This window comes from Equus przewalskii, chromosome 6 (assembly GCF_037783145.1).
Source record: "Equus przewalskii isolate Varuska chromosome 6, EquPr2, whole genome shotgun sequence".
In the NCBI taxonomy this organism is placed as follows: domain Eukaryota; kingdom Metazoa; phylum Chordata; class Mammalia; order Perissodactyla; family Equidae; genus Equus; species Equus przewalskii.
Window position 1 is genome coordinate 51,126,126 of NC_091836.1, and position 19,862 is coordinate 51,145,987.

The 19,862-nt window shown below is 39.6% G+C and overlaps 1 protein-coding gene across 4 annotated transcripts; it reads left to right on the forward strand.

Annotated features, from left to right (window-relative positions):
- The first annotated feature begins 3,010 nt into the window (after positions 1–3,010).
- ZNF699 (zinc finger protein 699) lies at positions 3,011–16,459 on the forward strand. 4 transcript variants are annotated; one of them, XM_008542952.2, is made up of 6 exons: positions 3,011–3,298; positions 6,337–6,383; positions 7,256–7,382; positions 10,334–10,432; positions 10,836–11,019; positions 11,369–16,459. In XM_008542952.2, the coding sequence occupies exons 2-6, from the start codon at positions 6,342–6,344 to the stop codon at positions 12,822–12,824; spliced, it is 1,908 nt and encodes a 635-aa protein (XP_008541174.1). In that variant the 5' UTR covers positions 3,011–3,298; positions 6,337–6,341; the 3' UTR covers positions 12,825–16,459. The 4 variants fall into 4 exon arrangements, with proteins under 4 accessions (XP_008541174.1, XP_070479825.1, XP_008541170.1 ...); XM_070623724.1 differs by having other exon boundaries at positions 3,017–3,298; positions 11,372–16,459; XM_008542948.2 differs by lacking the exon at positions 3,011–3,298 and having other exon boundaries at positions 6,020–6,383.
- Positions 16,460–19,862: the final 3,403 nt, after the last annotated feature.

Below are 19,862 nucleotides of genomic sequence, written 5' to 3' on the forward strand. Positions count from 1 at the left end.
GCAGGGATATAAACTTCCTTGGCTTTAGTTACTTTAAGTAATGTTTTAGCTGGCTCAGCCCAGGAGTTGGGGGTCTCAATATCCCTCTGGGGAAGGGCTAGAATGACGCTGTCCTTGACAGTGGATCTGAGTGAGACTACATTAAAAAGAAGCATGCTAGCTGTGGACAAAGGCCCCTCCCCTGACTGTCCTTAGGAGACCAGCCTTGGTCTGTCATCTCTGCCTTATGGGCTTGTCAACCTTCCATAGCAGTCCCAAAGGATGAGGACATCCTCTTGTTTCAGAGTACGCCAAATCAGCAGCTTAACCACGAAGACCTCCTCTTGCTACAGCACGTGATGCAGTCAGGGGCAGCCCACCCTTGGTCCCGAGGTGTGCACTCCTTCCCCTTTTCTTCTTTAGGTCCATAAGTCTTACAAGATCCAGCACCTGCCTAGTGGGGGACCCAGGTAGGTGGGCTGACCTCCTTCTCTAGGCAGCTCAGTGCCTCTGACCCCAAAAGTCAGTTCCAATGGACTGAATTCACTCAAACACTGGTATTACCTCTTGTTGAGGCTAATGAGACATAGGGGGAGATCATGAAAAACATAAAGAGTGAAATAGCCCAGACTAACGCCATACCAAACTGATGCGAAGGCATTTTAAATTTTGAGTCCCGCCCACTTAAGATTGTCCAGTATAGTTTTGCCAATTGATTGTCCTGTTGACTGGGTAGTCCCCATATCTATTTCCTGATCACCAAAATCCCATCCTTGTCACCACATGTAGGAGTTTAAGGGATTTGGGGGCCAATGTAGGAAGAAGATAGGACCATGAGAGGGAAGCAAGAAGCTTTATTGGGTTGACCAAGATTCTCTCCTCCACCAAACTCTGCTCAGGCTCCCCTGAACTCCTTTGCAACTAGGTCTCTACTTTTGGAATTCTGTGTTCATCTCTGCAGTGTCCAGTTTTAGCAAGAATGCTGCTAAGTCAGCTTAGCCAGAATCCCCTATCCTCTACATCTGATCACTCTCGATATCTAATCAGGTTCCTCATCCTTCACCATCCTCCAGGGGACATCTGATCACCTTGGCCTGCCTTCAGTAAGAATCCTGTCAGGGTTTAGTCAGAGCCCCCCTTCCCCCCAATGTTTCCTCAGTAATTTTCTATCCACTGACCCCTACTTTGCTCCTTGGCTATAAATTCTTATTTTCCCATGCTATATTTGGAATTAAACTTGGTTCTATATTTTCTTTTCTTTTTCCTTATTGCGATAGTCCTGAATAAAATCTGTTTTACCACTTTAACTACTGTCCACCTCTGTTTTTTCTATGACAGGGTGGCACTTGGAGAGGGTTGCATGAGAGGGGAAGTTCCTCATAGCATGAGGCCATCCAGAGGCTTATGGCACAGGGGCCATCATGTAGAAAGGGAGGAGGGCATGGGAACCCCTGCAGGGAGAGGAGAATCTGGGAGGGGGCTTACATGTCTAGGTGACGTTGCTCAGTAGCGTGGATGGGAGTCCCTGGGTCAGAGAGCTCTGAACGGGCTTAGCACCTTGGGATCTTATAACCAAAGGCTCTATTTTAACAATGTCAGCAGATGCTGGGTGAGATTTCATGGGGTGTGCAAAGCAGGCAGGCTTTAATTGGCTAAAAAATGCTTGTTTGGGCTATTTTAAAAATAATTGGATGTGTCACAATTTGAGTTTGGCGCCAGTGGGCTTTTGAGCTAGTGGGTCTAAACCTGTAGTGAAGAAATAAACAACCTAGGCGCCAATACACAGAGCCTGTCTGTCACTTAATAACACAAAAGACCTCTACCTTACATTACATATCAAAAGATATTCCTGGAGGCGTAAAGATTGAAAAGGTTTACAAATACTAAAATTTGGAAGAAAATCAGGAAAATATTTTTATATTCTAGGGTTTCAGAAGACTTTTAAAAGGAAGCTAGGAAACTCAGAAACCATTTTTTAAAAAGTATAGACTCATCGGGTTATAAAAAGTTAAATATTTTATACAGATATGATATCATAAACTAAGTTAAAGGAGCAAAATTATGTTATCAATAGATGCATAAAACATTTGATAATGATTAAAAGTTGGTAAAGTGTCTTCATAACCAGACTTAAAAAGGGACTTTATTAACTTGATAAAGGCCACAACTTATAGCAAATAGTTTACCAAGGAAACTTGATAATCATTACTGACCAATCAAGAATGCTTGATTTCCTTCTGACTTTATAACATAGTTTGAAAAGCTCTGAACAAACAAGAAAAAAAGAAATGTTACTATTAGAACAAGAAAAAAATATGCACAAAAGATTTTATTTATACTGAAAGTCCAAAATAATGAGCTAACAACTATTAGGGGTCAGCAAGGTTTCCAGGTAAATGACCCACATAAACAATTATCAACAACCTTCCTCTACATGAGCAGTAATCAATAAAACAATGAAAGGGAAAACTAAAGGCCTAATGAAAGGACTGAATGAATGGAAAGGAGATCTCATAGGCTGCTATAGGCTTCGAGTTAGAAGTATTGTGTCCTGTGTAAGGCAACGTGTAGAAGGGTAGGTATACACGCAGTTAATGAGCATCCTGTCTCTGACTCCTGAGAACCTGGATGGGAGACCCCTTGTCTTAGTCACCTTAGTCCCACCCCCAGACCTCGCCAAATTTAGCTCGCTGGGAATTTGCAATCAAGTCCCGCCCCTCGACCTGGTCCCCACCCTAAGCCACGCCCCTATCCCCGGTCTCGCCCCAGCCCCGCCCCAGCCCCGCCCCTCACACCTAGTCAACCAAGCCCCGCCTCTAGCATGGTCTCTGCCCCGTTCAAACCCAACTCTTGCTCTAGGGACCCACCGTGTGCCTCCGCGGGAGGCAACTAGGATTTCTCCTCCATTCATTGCTGGAAGCAGCCAGCGCCCTGCTTCCCCCCTTCTCCCTTTCTTCCTTAATCCCTATTTCCCCGCTCCTGAGGCCCCGCCCCCTACGCTGTGCGCGGCGCAGAAACCGGAAGCAGGGCCGCTTCTGCGCGTGCGCGAAGCGGCGGCCATATCTCCTCCTTCCCTCGCTCGCGTGTGAGGTGAATTTTCGCCTCCGTGCGCTCCCTGCCCGGCTGGGCCGGGCCCGCCCAGGTTGGGTGCGCGGGAAGCGGAGAGCTCTGCCTTGGGGCTCGGCGGTCAAAGGGCGGCCGACGCCGGAGCCTCGCCCCGCCGCGGCGCTTCCTCAGAGAGCCCCGGCCCGCTCCGTCCGCGGCTGCGGCTCGTCCCGAACTCTCCGAGTCCGCGACTCTGGGCTGGATCCAGCAGTCGGTGAGTCCGCTGCGGGCTGGAGTTGCGGAACCTCCTGCTTATGTTAGTCGGCCTCCAAAAGCATCCTCTGCTCTCTTTCCGGAAGGGAAAAACCTCCCTGCCAGTCGGGTCACGGGGAGAGAGCTCAACCTGGCTGTGGCCGCGCTGTCTGTGAATTTCGGCGTGTTCGGCGAGCGCGGGGTGACATTTGCCTCAGCTCCGTCCCCTCCTCGCCCCTCCTGGTGCGGGAGAGATTATTTAACCTGTGACTTTTACCCTGCCGTTGGGCAGGGTTTGCTATGTTATATTCAGGTGCATAAAGCTGGACTGATTATTTACTATCTTTGTGACCCTCCTCCTTGCTGAATGCAGCTATAATTTTAATCACTTATCTGTAGTTTTTTTGAATTTCACACAAAGTGTGATCATCTGCCAGTTTCAGCGTTTTCTTTTTTTATTCCTTGTACCTGCACTTGCCAGGAACTTCAGTTCAATGTAGAACAGCATGTAATTTGCATCCTTGCCTTGTTCCTGATCCCAGAAAGAATTATTCTACCGTTTCACCATTAAATAGGATGTTTGCTCTAGGTGTTTGTAGATAATATATATATTTTTCTAATTAAAGTCAATTCCCTTTTAGTCCTAGTGGGTTAAATTATCATCACAATGGATATCGATAGGAATAAGTCACTATTTTGTATCTAAGAGGATATGCTCTTTTTCTGTTAATGTGATGAATTATATTAATCTATGATTCCATTTTTAACCCCCTTCCTAGGAGGAAATGAAATTAGTTTGCGATTACTATCCTCATTTTTCATTTCTCGACTGTACTAATATTTTGCACTTATGTGTATGAATGAGAGCTTTCATATTTTTTTTGAGTTGGGCTTTTGTGGTCTTGGAAACACTCAGGAAAAAGTCCTCCCTCCCCCCATAGAATTATGAATCCTTACTTATTTAGTGAACTTACCTGTAAAACAGTTAGTAACTTCTGTTTCTTTTGTGGGCATGATTTAAACTACTGACTTTTTTCTCTAATGACTGGATGTAATCAGATTTGTATTTATTTTAGATCATTGCTGGAAAGTTGTACTTCTCTCTAGAAATTCATCCATTGTGCATTTTCATAACTTGTCTTAATTTTTTTGTTATATGCTCCGTGTAACATCTGTAATTATGACCCATTCATAGCTCTTTTTGTCTTCGCTCTGTTGTTCTTAAAGAAAATTGCTTAGTATTTGTCAATTTCATTAGTTTTCAAAGGACACATTGTTAATTATTCTGATTCTGTTTTTTAAATATTTTAAATATTATTTTGTCTTATTTTCATTTTTGTAAACCTTTATGCTATTATTTTTCCAACCTTTAGGTCAGTGGTTAGCCCGTTGATGCTATTTTTTCTTCTCTGGGAGTTGATGATATTTATAAATATATAAACGTATATACACTCCAGCTGTGGGTTCCCATTATTATCTGAAACAGTTCTTTTAATTTTCTGCTTCTACCCTACCACACAACTAGTCCTGAGACGCTAAAGATAAATTATGTGTGCCTCCTTGTCCCTAAAATGTGCTGCATTTCTGTATGGCATATACCACTACCTGATATATTTTGTTTATTTACTGTCCTCCCTCAAAACAATGTAACATCCACATGCTTCAGAATTATTCTGTTTTGTTTAGCAGTGTACCCCTGTGACTGCATGTGGTACGATCAGGGTAAATATTACCTAAATAGATATGAAATGAAGGAGCCGGAGGTAAGGGCCTTAAGGGAAGCATCCTTGCTCAAGACATAGGGCTTAATCAAGAGGAGCTGCAAAATAAAACATTCGAGTAGAACACTTCATTTGTCTACTCTTTAAAGAGCCCAGCAGAGTTTTAGGCCAGACTGTGGTAATGTTAGGGAATGCGGGCCTCATTAACAACTAAATTCTAAAGTTTATGTTCAGAAATATACTCACTGGGCTTTTACGCTTTGAAGACAGATAGACCTGCATTCACACATCTGTATATGTAAGACATCCTGAGTTACATACATCTCAGCAGCTTTCTAATTGGATAACATTGAGTGTGTGGTTCATTGACTCTTTCTAAGATTTCTCAACTATAAACTGGTTGTAATGATATCTGATTTGCAGAGTTTCTAGGAAATGAATAATCTCTTTGCAAAGGTATGGACATCACTCTGCAAAGTCGTTCTAACATTCATGGTTGCTCAAATGGCACACGTTGTTATTAATATAGCAAAGAATGTTACAGTTTTTATTCGCTTTAAAATACACTGCTTGATCCATTGCAGTGGAAGAAACTGTTGCATTTTTCTTATTTGAAATGTGTGCTACAGTGCTGCGCTGTCACTCTCAGAGATGATACATTTGCTAACTTCAAGTATTCTTTTTCTGCTGCTGCTGTACTGTACAGGCAAAGTTTAACATGAGAATTAGAGCATGCCTCCTGCATGTGGAATTCAGTCAGTTGAGGCTCTTTTCTCAAAAACCGGGTTTCAGGGACTGCAGCCCATGGAGGGGAGGGTCCAATGGTTAGTAGATGAGCATTAAAGCCTGTTAGCCTGCTAAGGGGAGCAGAAGTAAGAAATATTGGGAGGAGAGCTGCCAGAAGTCTGGCATATAAGTCAGTGCTTTCTTAGATTTGAGACAGAATTTATATTCTTACGGTTGAAGGCACTGTCTGATACTTTTTATGCTTTTCCTTATCCTGGGCAAATGGTCAGCTAAACTTTAAGACTTCAGTTAATTTATAAACTGGGACTTTTAACCTCTTTTTTTAATGATCCGCAAGGACCAGAACACTGTTTTCCAGCTCTAGAGGAGAAAAGATTGTTCCACCTTCCTACAAGATCAGTTTCTTTGCTCGTGTGTCTTGTGAGTATGCGTGTGCATGTTTGTGTGTGTTTTTTGAGGGGATTGGTCACTCGTAATGGATGTGCTGCATTATCCAGGCTGATGAGTGTGGGAATTGTGGGGAGACGTGGATTCTCATGTCTTCTTTCCGCCCCAGCTCTAACTTCTCAATACCCTGCCTTTGTTCATGAAGGGACCATGGAGGAAGAAAGAACAGCTGCTGAATCACGGAAAAATATGGTAAGTAAGAGCTGATAATTCTCCAAAAGAGTATTTCCATTCTGCCAGGTCATCGATCTCCTAGTTCCATAGAGCAGGATCAGCAGCCTGTTTCTGTATTGGGCCATGTGGTAAGTATGTTAGGATTTGGAGAGCAGAGTTTCTATTGTAACTCAACTCTGCCATTTTACTGTGAAAGCAGCCATAGACATTATAGGAACAAATCTTTTATTGTGTTCCAATAAAACCTCACTTACACAGTTGGGTGGTGGGCTGGCTTTAGCCCCTGTGCTGGAGTTTGCAGACACCCGACCAAGAGTGTAAGGAAACATGGCCAACTGTGGGCCTAGGTAGAAAGTGGTGCTTCTGCGGGCTCCTGGGCCTCAGGTTTGTGGGGGGAAAAACAGAAAGAAAAGCTCCCTGTCCCTCAGTGTTTTTATTCATTAAAACCTTATCCAGATTTGATCCAGTGTTTCACTGTTCTTGCTATGAGGGGAGAGAAGTAAGCAGGTGAAATCGTTTCTGTAACAAGGATGGCTGGTGTCAACATGGAAATTATTTCATTTCTAGAGTGGTTCTCGTTTCTGCTATATGCTCTGGACTGTTCTGGATCATTAGGAGACTGGAATTAGTCACCATCAAACTGTGGAGAGATCAGTTTAGTGTTTTAGAAGTGTTAAGTCCGTGAGACAGGATTTGATCAGTCAGGAAAGGATGTGTGCATAGAAAGAGAGAGAGATCTGATGACTAAGTCCTTGGTAAGATGTTGGAAGACCATAAAATCTTCAGAACTACCTATGAATTTATCCTGAGTTCCCCAATGTTATCAGCCTCATCATGAACACATTGGGGGAGTTGGAGCCTTTCTGAAAAGAAAATATGCGATGTTTTAGGACTCAGTGGTCTTTGAGGATGTGGCTGTGGACTTCACTCAGGAGGAGTGGGATTTGCTGAATCTTGCTCAGAGGAACCTCTACAGAGATGTGATGCTGGAAAACTTGCAGAACCTGGCCTCACTAGGTAAGAATGACAACATTCCTTCATTTAGTTGTTTAGAAAACAGTTTTATTAATTGACTTTGTTTTAGGATTTAGGCTGTGGAATTGGAATACATTGGTAGATAAGACAGACGTAATCACTGACCCCAAAGAGTTTATAGTCTAGGAGCTTCACCATGAAAATAAACATCTGTGTATTGAACTCACGTTTCCTTTTTCTTGTGGTTGAAAGCCTCAAGGCTTGTTAAATATTGAAAGTGTGGGTCACTTTGGGGCACAGGGAGGTTTGTAGTTTGGGACCTTTTGAGAATTTTACTGACATCAATGCCCTTTATTCAAAGACCACCAGGAACATGCTATAGTTAACAAGTGGAGTTTATTACTCAGTGCATTGAGGGGGAACACTCATGCCATGGGGAGCTGTGGAGTGTCTCAGTAAGAGGGTGTAAGAAAGTCTATATTATAGGATTTGTACTTTGGTTGGGTAATTTGGGGGTGGGTCTGTGGAAGCAGACTGTCTTAGTTTCCTAGGCTTTCCATAACAAAGTACCATGAACTGGGTGGCTAAAAACAACAGAAACTTATTCTTTCATGTTTCTGGAGGCTTGAAGTCTCAAGTCAAGGTGTCATTAGGGCCATTACTCCTTCTGAAGGCCCAATGGAAAAAAAAAATCCGTTCTTGTCTCTTCCTAGCTTCTGGTGTTGCCAGCAATCCTTGGTGTTCTTTAGCTTGCAGCTGTACCACTCTGAACTCTGCCTCCATTTTCATATGGCCACCTTTCTTCTGTCTCTGAGTCTTTCTCTCTCCTTATAAGGACACCAGTGATTGGATTTAAGGCCCACCATAATCCAGTATAACTTCATCTTAACTTGATTGTATCTTTAAAGATCTTATTTCCAAATAAAGCAACATTTTGAGGTTCTAGGTGGATGTTAAATTTTTTTTAGTACACTTAATTTTTTTAGAGCAGTTTTAGGTTCACAACAACATTGAGTTGAAGGTACAGAGATTTCCGATTATATCCACTGTGTGCATATATACATAGCCTCCCACCCTATCAACATCCCCCACCAGAGTGGTATATTTATCGTAATTGGTGAACCTGAATTGACAACATCATCATCACCCAGAGTCCATAGTTTACATTAGGGTTCTGTCTTGGCGTTGTACATTCTCTGGTTTGGTCAAATATGTAATGATGTGTATCCACCATTATGGTATCATATAGAGTAGTTTCACCGCCCTAGAAATCCTCTGTGACCTGCCAGTTCGTCCCTTCTTCCTTCCTAACTGGTGACAACCGTTTATCTTTTTACTGTCTCCATAGTTTTGCCTTTTCCAGAATGCCATGTAGTTGGAATTATATAGTGTATAGACTTTTCAGATTGGCTTCTTTCGCTTGGTAATATGCATGTAAGTTTCTTCCATGTCTTTTCGTGGCTTGATAGCTCATTTCTTTTTAGTGCTGAATAATATTTCATTGTCTGGATGTACCACACTTTATCCATTCACTCACTGAGGGGCATCTTGATTCCATCAAAATTTTGGCAATTATGAAGAAAGCTGCTATAAACGAGGATGTACAGGTTTTTGTGTGGACATGTTTTCAACTCCTTTGGGTAAATTCCAAGGAGTGTGATTGCCTGATTGTATGGTAAGATTAGTTTTGTAGGAAACTGCCAAACTGTCTTCCAAAATGGCTGTGTCATTTTGCATTCCTCCCATCAATGAATGAGAGTTCCTGTTGTTCCATGTCCTTGCCGGCATTTGGTGATGTCTGTATTCTGGATTTTCACTGTTCTCATAGGTGTGTAGTGGTATCTTGTCATTTTAATTTATATTTTCCTGATGATATGTGATGTGGAGCATCTTTTCATATGCTCATTTGCCATTTGTATATCTTCTTTGATCAGGAATCTGTCAGAGTCTTTGGCCCATTTTTTAAACAGGTTGTTTGTTTTCTTATTATTGAGTTTGAGGAGTTTTTTTATATGTTTTGGATAGCAATTCTTTATCAGATGTGTCTTTTGCAGATGTTTTCTCCCAGTCTGTGTCTCCTCTTTTCATTCTCTTGATAGTATCTTTGGCAGAGCCAAAACTTTTAATTTTAGTGAAGTCCAGCTTGTCAATTCTTTTCTTCATGGATTGTGCCTTTGGTGTTGTATCTAACAAGTCATCACCAAACACCAGGTCATCTAGATTTTTTCCTGTGTTATCTTTTAGGAGTTTCATCGTTTTGTGTTTTACTTTTAGGTCTGTGATCCATTTTGAGTTAATTTTTCTGAAGAGTGTAAGGTCTGTGTCTAGATTTATTTTTTTGCATGTTGATGTCTAGTTCCAGTCTTTGTTGAAAGGATGGTCTTTTTTCCACGTATTTCCTTTGCTCCTTTGTCGAAGATCAGTTGACTGTATTTATGTGGGTCTGATTCTGGACCCCCTATTTTGTTGCATTGATCTATTTGGACCTGAATTTTTGAGGGACACTGTTCAACCCAATCCACAGGTGGTCATTTTAGATTAGATGTTGACAGAAAGTGGGGGAAATTCTATTATTCAGTCTTTTGTGGGTGGCACAGTAATTTTTTTTTTTCTGTCCTTAGACTAAATTGTAAAGTTACCTTGTTTTGTTTCATTTTATCATGGTTTCAGAGTAACTTTGTCTAAGATTGGTTTTCTGTGAGGTTATTTTTGTTCAACAGAAGAACAAAATTTCCTGACTGTAAGTATCAGACTTGCTTCTAATATATTGAGGTTTAGATGGGAATGTCAGATCAGTTCTAGACGTGAGAGGCTGTGTCTTCCCTATACATCTACCTCCACTTAAAAAAAAAATAAATCAACATTTTGTTGCAGTTAGATTCACATTTGCCCATCTTTAGAGGATCAGAAGACCAAAGTTTTGGCCCTCTCTCATGGAAATGTTTGTGGTTTCTTGCTTTTTCCCCTCGTGATATGCCTTTCTGCATTGACAGGATATCCACTGCACACACCCTGTTTGATCTCCCATTGGAAACAAGAGGAGGACCTGGAGAGAGTGAAGAGAGGACCTATCCAGGGGGAGCATCAGGAAGGCAAGAATCCTTGGGAGAAACTCTCCTGGTTGGGGAATATTACATTTGGAAAAATCATATAAAAGCAGAACAAAGCTTTGTTTTGTCTGAGGAGGCCAGTCTTCCACAGATACTTTAGATTGCTATTTTGACTTTTTATCACTCCTTTCACTTTTTCTTGAGAAAGACCTTCCATATGTCGTCTTTGTAAGTTAGTGTTTAGTCATGTGCATTTTATCCAGTTCCCTTCTGTTTTGCTCTCCTGGTAATACCCTATTTATATTACCATCAGTCTCAATCACCATGAAATTATTTCTTCATCAGTTGCTTACCATTTTGACCCTTGTGCTCATTACCAAAGTCCTTAAATAGCCAAACTGCCAAAAATCCTTTGTTTATAAGTGTATTTCCTTTTTTGTTTTAGGTTTTGAGACCCAACTTAAAACTAATGAATCAGTCACTCCACAAAATATTTATGGAGAAAAAACATCCAAGGAACAGAAAACAGTAAGATTCAAAAGGAATGATTCCTGGTCATCCATTTTGCACAAAAACTGGGAATACCATGGTATTGATTATCTGAACAAAAATCATGAGAGACATTTGAGGTGAGTGCCACTCATACAAGAGAAAGTAGTGTCTCAGGAGAGAATCATAAAATGTCATGAAATTTAAAAAACGTATTTAAAACTTGGTCAGAAATTGTGATTTCATAAAGAATTTTCACAAGGTATTTTTTCCCACAAATGAGACTAATATCTTCAATGTTTGACACTTAATTCAGTTGTAAGCAATTATCAGAAAAATCATCTAAGTCAAAAACTCAGTGATAATATTGGCTTTTGTAGAGCCCTCTATGAGAACTTTCAGTTTACAACTTGACAGGGCAGAAAACATATATAGTTACTAAAACTGGTAAAAGTATATTACTAATAATGTGCCTTTTATTTTTAAAAGAAGTCATGTGGTCGAGAACATTTATGAATGCAATGAAGAAAATCAGTGTGGACAAACCTTCAGCCAAATTCCAAATCTTAATATACTCAAGAGAACTGAAGTAAAATCCTATGAATGCCATGAGTGTAAAAAGGCCTTCACAGATCATTCATCCCTTAAGAATCACATCAGGTCTCACACTGGAAGCAAACCCTATCAATGTAAGGAATGTGGGAAAGCTTTCCATTTTCTCGCTTGTTTTAAGAAACATGTGAAAACTCCCACTGAAGAGAAACCCTATGAATGTAAAGAATGTACCAAAGCCTTCAGTTGTTCTTCATTCTATCGGGCACATATGAAGATTCACACCGGAAAGACAAATTATGAATGTAAAGAATGTGGGAAAACCTTTAGCTGTTCTTCGTCCCTCACAGAACACAAAAGAATTCATAGTGGAGATAAGCCTTATGAATGTAAGGAATGTGGGAAGGCCTTTAGTTGTTCCTCCTCACTCTCCAAACACAAAAGAATTCATAGTGGAGATAAGCCATATGAATGTAAGGAGTGTGGGAAGGCCTTTAGTTCTTCTTCTCATCTTATAATACATATAAGAATTCATACTGGAGAGAAGCCTTATGAATGTAAAGAGTGTGGGAAGGCCTTCAGCGAGTCCTCAAAACTCACTGTACATGTCCGAACACATACAGGAGAGAAACCCTACAAATGTAAGGAATGTGGGAAAGCCTACAACTGTCCCTCCTCATTAAGTATCCATATGAGAAAACACACTGGAGAGAAACCCTACGAATGTCTGGAGTGTGGAAAAGCCTTTTATCTCCCTACTTCCCTTAATACGCATGTGAAAAATCAAAGTAGAGAGAAACCCTATGAGTGTAAGGAATGTGGAAAAGCATTTAGTTGTCCTTCATCCTTTAGAGCACATGTGAAAGATCACACTGGAAAGATACAATATGAATGTAAGGAATGTGGGAAGGCCTTTAGTCGTTCCTCATCCCTCACTGAACACTTGAGAACTCACAGTGGAGAGAAGCCTTATGAATGTAAGGAATGTGGGAAAGCGTTTATTAGTTCCTCCCACCTTACAGTACATATAAGAACTCACACTGGAGAGAAACCTTATGAATGTAAGAAATGTGGGAAAGCCTTTATTTATCCTTCAGCCCTTAGGATCCATATGAGAACACACACTGGGGAGAAACCCTATGAATGTAAGGAATGTGGGAAAGCCTTTCGCCATTCTTCATACCTTACTGTACATGCAAGAATGCACACCGGAGAGAAACCCTTTGAATGTCTGGAATGTGGGAAAGCCTTCAGTTGTCCCTCATCCTTTCGAAGACATGTCAGAAGCCACACTGGAGAGAAACCGTATGAATGTAAGGAATGTGGGAAAGCCTTTGTTTGTCCTGCCTACTTTCGAAGACATCTGAAAACTCACTCTAGAGAAAACATGTAAGGAATATGGGAATGTCTGCAAAACTTTTTCAAACCTTAGGTAACATGTGAGATCTCACACTGTGGAGACACCCTATGAATGTAAGAGAGTAGGAAATTGTCGTTCATCTTCTTGAAGACTTTGGAGAACTTACAACTGAGAGGAACCCTGTGTATGTAAACCATGTGGTGATGCCTTCGTGAACATCTCTTACTGTGTGTAAGAAAATTCATACTAGAAGCAAAGACCAGTGCCTCATCCTTAAAGTGGACTGCTGGCTCATTGATTTTCAGTTTTTATTTTCTGATATGAATATTTAAGGTGATAAATTTCCCTCTAATACCTTTTCAGCTCCAGCCACATATGTTTTATTATAGAGTGCCTTTATTTTGGTTCAGATGTAAATGTTATTTCCATTACAAAGTCTTTTGGACCCATGGGGCATTTGAAATATATTTTTTCATATGTAGGCAAGAGTGGTCCTTTTTAAATTTAGCTTCTAATTGATTCTTATTGTGTCCGGTGATTATGATGTGACACTTTGGTATTTGTAATTACTTTTTCATCTAGTATGGCAGTTACTGAAAATTGCCTACCCAGTATTTTTTCCCCTTCTTATTAGTAAGAGAACTTAAAGTTTTTGAGGTTATCAGCTTTTACTATTGAAAGCTTTTCCTGTCTAATAAGTAATTTCAGCAGAGGTTAATAGTGCAAAGGTCTTGAAAGAAGAGTCTCATCTGATAAGCTGTTTTTGTATTTTGTTATTTGTCCTTGCTTGTGGCTGGGAATTGGACCCAATCTTTGAGTTTTAAAAAAAGACCTTGTGACAAGAATGCTAGAAGTGAAGTTGGTTGGGCTGGCTTAACTTGTGTTAATTTGGGCATGGCTGGGACTACATTTCCCAGAATCACTTCCTTATCCAGTTCCAGATTAGACAATTGGAAGGCAGAGGGAAGAAGTTGTTGAGTGGGGCCATGAGACAGGGAGACAGATGCATAGGGGGCCTGGTGGGCTCCAGTTTCCAGCTCATTTTCCTCATTATTGGACCCCACTGATCAATACAACAGGACATAAGTGCTTGGCTTTAGTTACCTCAGAGGCAACGGCTCCATTGACATCTCTAAATTAGTCCATCATGGGCATACACAACTTCTTGGATTATCTGGCAAGTTCTAGCATTGTCATTTTGCTGATATTACAGTCCTTTTGGCACATCAACTGACTCAAGAGTTGGCCTCAGTTTGGAGCAAGTACTGGTGTCATCTATGTAGTCCAATCCCATCATGTCACTTTGCTCATAGGGAAATACGCATCTATACAAGCCCACTTTGAACTCAAAAAGGCAGGGAGAAGAGCTGTGGAGAATGAGGAAAATTAAGTATAATTGAGGTAAGCATCAGACAGGGTGTCATCTCATTTCAGTGCAGGAAGATTTATATTTGATACCTTCAAAGAGGGAAGATTTTATTACTTTTTTAATTCAAGAAGATGAAAGCTATTTGGTTTGCCCTGCTTCAGGTGCATCTAGCTACACTTTTTCCTTCCATTATGTTTTCCCTTTACTTCTAAAAATATAGTTTACCGCTTCCCTTTAAACACCTTTTACTGTTTTATTAAGGCATGCATACACTAATATGCATGCAGTGTGCTAATCGTAAATGTGCAGCTTGATGAAATTTCACATATGCGTACACCCTGATAAGCATAGAACATTTCCACAACTCCGCAAACTTCATTCATCTGCCTTCTCAATAATTGTTCCACAGAGGCAACCACAATTTTGGCTTTTATTATAATTTATTATAATAATTTATTAGGTTTGGTTGTTCACTATATTCATATAAATATTAAAATACAATATGTACAGTTAAGTGTTTGGCTTTTCTCAACATTAAGTTTAGTTTGCCTTTTAGTGTCTTTTGACAGACTTAGACACTTATTACTCTTGGTGTATGCTTTGTATGTAGGAATGAGATTACTGAATCATAGGGTAGACCTTATATTTATTTTGGTAGGTATTCTGATTTTTCAGAAAGTTTGGTTCCACCTATAATCCTAAAAGCAATACGTGAAAGTCCTAATTGTTCCACACACCTGGCCACCACTTTTTAATTTGGCAGAGGATGGGGTAATGTTTTTGGGTTTGATTTGCATTTGCCTGGTATGTAATGGTGAATACTTCTTTATGTGCTTATTGGCTGTTTGGATATCTTTAATGAGGGCACCTGTTAAGCATTTTACCCATTTTTGGTTCCTTTTTCATTTGAAGGGTTTCCTTCTGGTTACTTGTCTTTTATTGTATGTATGTGTTTCTCTATATCTAATTACATACACATATGTATGTATAAACTGTGTGTTATATATTATATATACATAAATTATAATACGTATATTATATATACATATACTGCAGATAACTTTTCTCAATCTCTGGCTTATCTTTTCATTTTTGTAAGCTATAAAGGGAATTTGTTGGTTTGATTTCTGAAAACTTCTTAGGTATGACTAGTTTCAAGCATGTTTAGATCCTCTGGCTAAAAAGATGTTTTCTGGATGAGTTCTGTCTCCATGTCTTGGTTGTGCATGTTCTTGTATTAGTTATTCTTGGTGGCAGGCTAACTCTCTTTATAGTGGCCCCAGAAGATCCAGGCTGCTTTCTTTCCAGGTTGAGGTCTCAGGGAGAAGAGAGTGACTGCCTTTTTGAACAATTCCAATATGATTGTTAGAATTGAATTTGATTGGCTCACTTGCCAACCATTATCCAATCACTCTGGCCAGAAGAATGTAATCCGCTGACTTGTTTAGGACTGGCTCCCATGCTCATCTGGAAACCACAGTAGAGTCTGCACCAACTGAATCATAAGAGTTCTGACAGTTGTCATGTATATGGAGAGGTGGGGAGGAGGCAGCAGTGTGCAGAGGAGATCTAGAAATAGAAGTAGTAGTACTGTGAACTAGCACATTGTGCTTATGCTGGGCTTAGCATTGGGAGGGAACTGTGAAGTCTGGGAACTCAGCCAGGACTAAGTAGTTTTATAGGTCCTTTCAGAAAGGTTAGATGTCATCTGTTAACATGTCTTTGGATCGCTAAAGATGGCTTCTCAGTGTTTATGTTGCTGTCTAGTGTTTTTGGAAATCTGGTAACAAGAGCCTTCTGTTTCCTTCTTCAAAATTGTCTTGCCTTTTCCATTCCCCATTTGTTTCTATATTAATTTTAAAATCTCCGTATCAGTTTTCACAGATAAATCTTCTGGGACTATGCTTGGAATTTAATTAACTTCATAAAGTAACCTGAATAAAATTTAACATCTTTACAATATTGAGTCTTTCAATTGATGAACATAATGTAATATGTCCATTTACCTAGGTCATCTTTAATTTCTCTTAACAGTGTTTTGTAGTTTTAATTGTAGAGGTCTTGAATACCTTTGTTTAGTTTATTTCTAGATATGTGGTATATTTTGCTTTATAAATATTTACTTTTTCAATTTTTTGGGCTAGCACATAGAATTGCAATTGATTTTATGCATTGATCTTTTATCCAGTGATGTTTTTAAATCCAATTATTTATTCAAATAGTTTACAGATAATTTTGGATTTTCTGTGTATACAATCCTGTCAATACCAATAAAAGAAAGTCTTACTTGATTTCTAAACTTAATCTTTTATTTTTCTTGCCTCATTGCTTTACATTGATGAATAGAAATGATGAAAATGAACATTTTTGCCTTGTTCCTGTCTTACGGGAAAGTGTTCCATATTTCACCGTTAAGTATAATAATAGCTGTAAGTTTGTTATAGATAAGCTTTATCAAATGAAAGGAATTCCATTTTAGTCCCAGATTGCCAAGATTTTTTAAAATCCTGAATGGATACTGAATTTTATGCAGTGCCTTTTCTGCGTGTATCAGGTTCTTAAAAAAATCCTTTAGTCTGTTAATATGGTGAGTTACTATATTCCTTGATTTTTAAATGGTGAAACAATATCTATTCCTGGAATAAACCACACCTGACATAGTATGTATTAGCTTATTAGCTTTTTAATTTGGTAGATTCAATATGCTACTTTAGAAAGATTATTTCTGGGCCTGGCCCCATGGCCTAGTGGTTCAAGTTCCATGTGCTCTGCTTCAGTGGCCTGGGTTTGTGGCTTCAGCTCCCAGGTGCAGACCTAGTCTGCTTGTCAGTGTTGTTATGGAGGCATCCCACATACAAAAAGTAGAGAAAGATTGGCCTGGATGTTAGCTCAGGCCTAATCTTCCTTAAGGAAAAAAAAGAGGATTGGCAACAGATATTAGCTTAGGAGGAATCTTACTAAAAAAATAAAAATAATAAAGTTATTTCTGTGTCTGTGTTAATGAGAGGTTTGTCTTGTAATTTCTTTTATTTTAATATGCTCGTCTAAGTCTTCTGTCAGGTTTATGCTGCCTCATAAAAGGAGTTGGAAATTGTTCTGAAAGACTATATAAAGTTTGAACTATCTATTCCTTATATGTTTGGAATAATTCACCAGTGCATCTGTCTTTGGGTTTTCTTCACACAATGCTTTTGCAACATAGTTTCACTGGTGAATTATACCAAACATATAAATAGATTTAAAAAAGTCTTCAAATTTTCTAGTTGTTCTTGTGTTAGTTTTGCTAAATTGTATCTGTCCATTCCATAATTTGGAATTTGTTGGCATAAAGTTGTTCATAATATCCTCTAATTTCTTATTAATGTCTGAAAGCTGTAATTATATCCACTTTTTCGTTCCTGATATTGGTAATTTATGTGTTCTCTTTTTCTTCATCATGGTAGGAATTTAGATACATTAATTTTTTTGAAGAACCAGCTTTCAATTTATTTTATTCTGCTTTCTCATTCTTTAATTTCTAGTCTTATCCCCTTTTATTATATTTAGGTTTAATGTCCTCTTCTTTTTCTGGCTATTTGAGATAGACACTTGTATCAGTGCCTGTCTTCTACTATGTCCAGTCTGCTTATGAACCCATCCAATCAGAACTTTCTACTTTTTTTTTTTTTTTTTACTTTTTTTCCTTTTTCTTCCCAAAGCCCCCGGTACATAGTTGTATATTTTAGTTGTGGGTCCTTCTAGTTGTGGCATGTGGGATGCCACCTCATCGTGGCTTGATGAGCAGTGCCATGTCCATGCCCAGGATTCGAACCAACGAAACACCGGGCTGCCTGCAGCGGAGCATGCGAACTTGACCACTTGGTCATGGGGCCGGCCCCAGAACTTTCTACTCTTAATTATAAGTAGCAATGCCTTTGAGATATGTGCAGAAAAACCCCTTTTACGTGCCTGTTATCTTCAGGTCATGTGGTTTCCTTGGTAGAATGGAAAGAAAACTGGATTGGGAATCGAGACCCGATTTCTAGTCTTCACTTTTCAACTCATTACCTCTGTGATCTTAGAAAAGTCATTTAGGGGCCAGCCTGGTGGCACAGCGGTTAAGTTCGCACATTCTGCTTCAGTGGCCCGGGGTTCACCGGTTCAGATCTTGGGTGTGGACATGGCACCGCTTGGCAAGCCGTGCTGTGGTAGGCATTCCACATATAAAGTAGAGGAAGATGGGCATGGATGTTAGCTCAGGGCCAGTCTTCCTCAGCAAAAAGAGGAAGATTGACAGCAGATGTTAGCTCAGGGCTAATCTTCCCCCTCCCCCCCCCCAAAAAAAAGTCATTTAAGCTTTCTGGTCCTTCATTTTGCCGGGGGAAGGCTGTGTTTAAACTCTTTATTATGAAATAATAGATTCAGTCTAGGCTGTGAAAAAATATGTACAAGAAAGTCCCATGTATCCACCCAGTTTCCCCCATTGGGAATCTACAGAGCTTATTCAGATTTCACCAATTTTAAATGTGTGTGTTTTTCTTTGCAGTTTTAGCACATGTAGATTAATGGAATCGCTACCACAATCAAGATACAGAACTGTTGCATCACCAGAAGAGAACTCTCTTAGGCTGCATCTTTGTATTCACCCTCAAACCTCTCCATCATTAGCCCTGAAAATCACTATCTGTTCTCCATCTCTGTAGTTTTATTTCAAGAATGTTATATAAGTAGAATCATACAGTATGTAACCTTCTGAGAGATTTTTTTTTTCCACTCAGCATAATATCCTTAAGATCCATCCAAACTGTTGCATGTAGCTGTGTTCTTTTTTATTGCTAAGATGTGAGCAGTAGGTTCTTTGGAAATGCTCTTCATCAAATTAAGTTCCCCTCTTCCTAGTTTGCTGAGATTTATAAAAGTCATGACTAAGTTTGGGATTTTGTCAGATGCTTTTTCTGCATCAATTGATAGATCATAGCCTGTTCATGTGGAGGATTACATTGGTTTTCAAATAATGAACCAGCCTTGCATGTCTGGAATACATCTCCAGTTGTGTAATTCCTTTTATACATCACTGGATTCAATTTACTAATATTTTGTTGAGGATTTTTGTGTCTAAGTTCATGAGAGATACTGGTCTGTAATTTTCTTTTTTGTACTGTCTTTGGCTGGTTTTGAAATTAGGGTAATACTGCCTTTGCAAAGTGAGTTGGAAAGTGTTCCCTCCTGTTGTCTGGAAGAGATTATGTAAAACCGGTGCTAATTCTTTTTTATATATTTGGTAAAATTTTTCAGTGAAACCATCTAGGGCTGGAGATTTCCTTTGGGGAAGTTTTAAAATTACTAATTCAATGTCTTTAATGGTTACAGGACTATTCAGATTATCTGTTTCGTCATTGTTGAGTTTTGGTAGTTTGTGGTTTTTGAGTAATTGGTCCATTCTTTTTTTTTTTTTTTCTGCTTTATCTCCCCACATCCCCCCTGGTATATAGTTGTATATCTTAGCCGCAGGCCTCTCTAGTTGTGGCATATGGGACGCCACCTCAACGTGGCCTGACGAGCGGTGCCATGTCTGTGCCCAGGATCCGAACCAGCGAAACCCTGGGCCGCCACAGTGGAGGGCTCGAACTTAACCACTTGGCCACGGGGCCGGCCCCGGTCCATTCTTTTTTTTAAGTAGTCAAATTTATGAGTGTAATGTTATTCCTGGTATTCTCTTATTA

Coding starts and splice junctions, on each gene's coding strand:
- ZNF699 (XM_008542948.2), top strand. CDS start 6,171: ATGCGTGTGCATGTTTGTGTGTGTTTTTTGAGGGGATTGGTCACTCGT. Junction 10,433..10,835: donor CCAGGGGGAGCATCAGGAAG/GCAAGAATCCTT, acceptor TTTTTGTTTTAG/GTTTTGAGACCCAACTTAAA. Junction 11,020..11,368: donor AATCATGAGAGACATTTGAG/GTGAGTGCCACT, acceptor TATTTTTAAAAG/AAGTCATGTGGTCGAGAACA.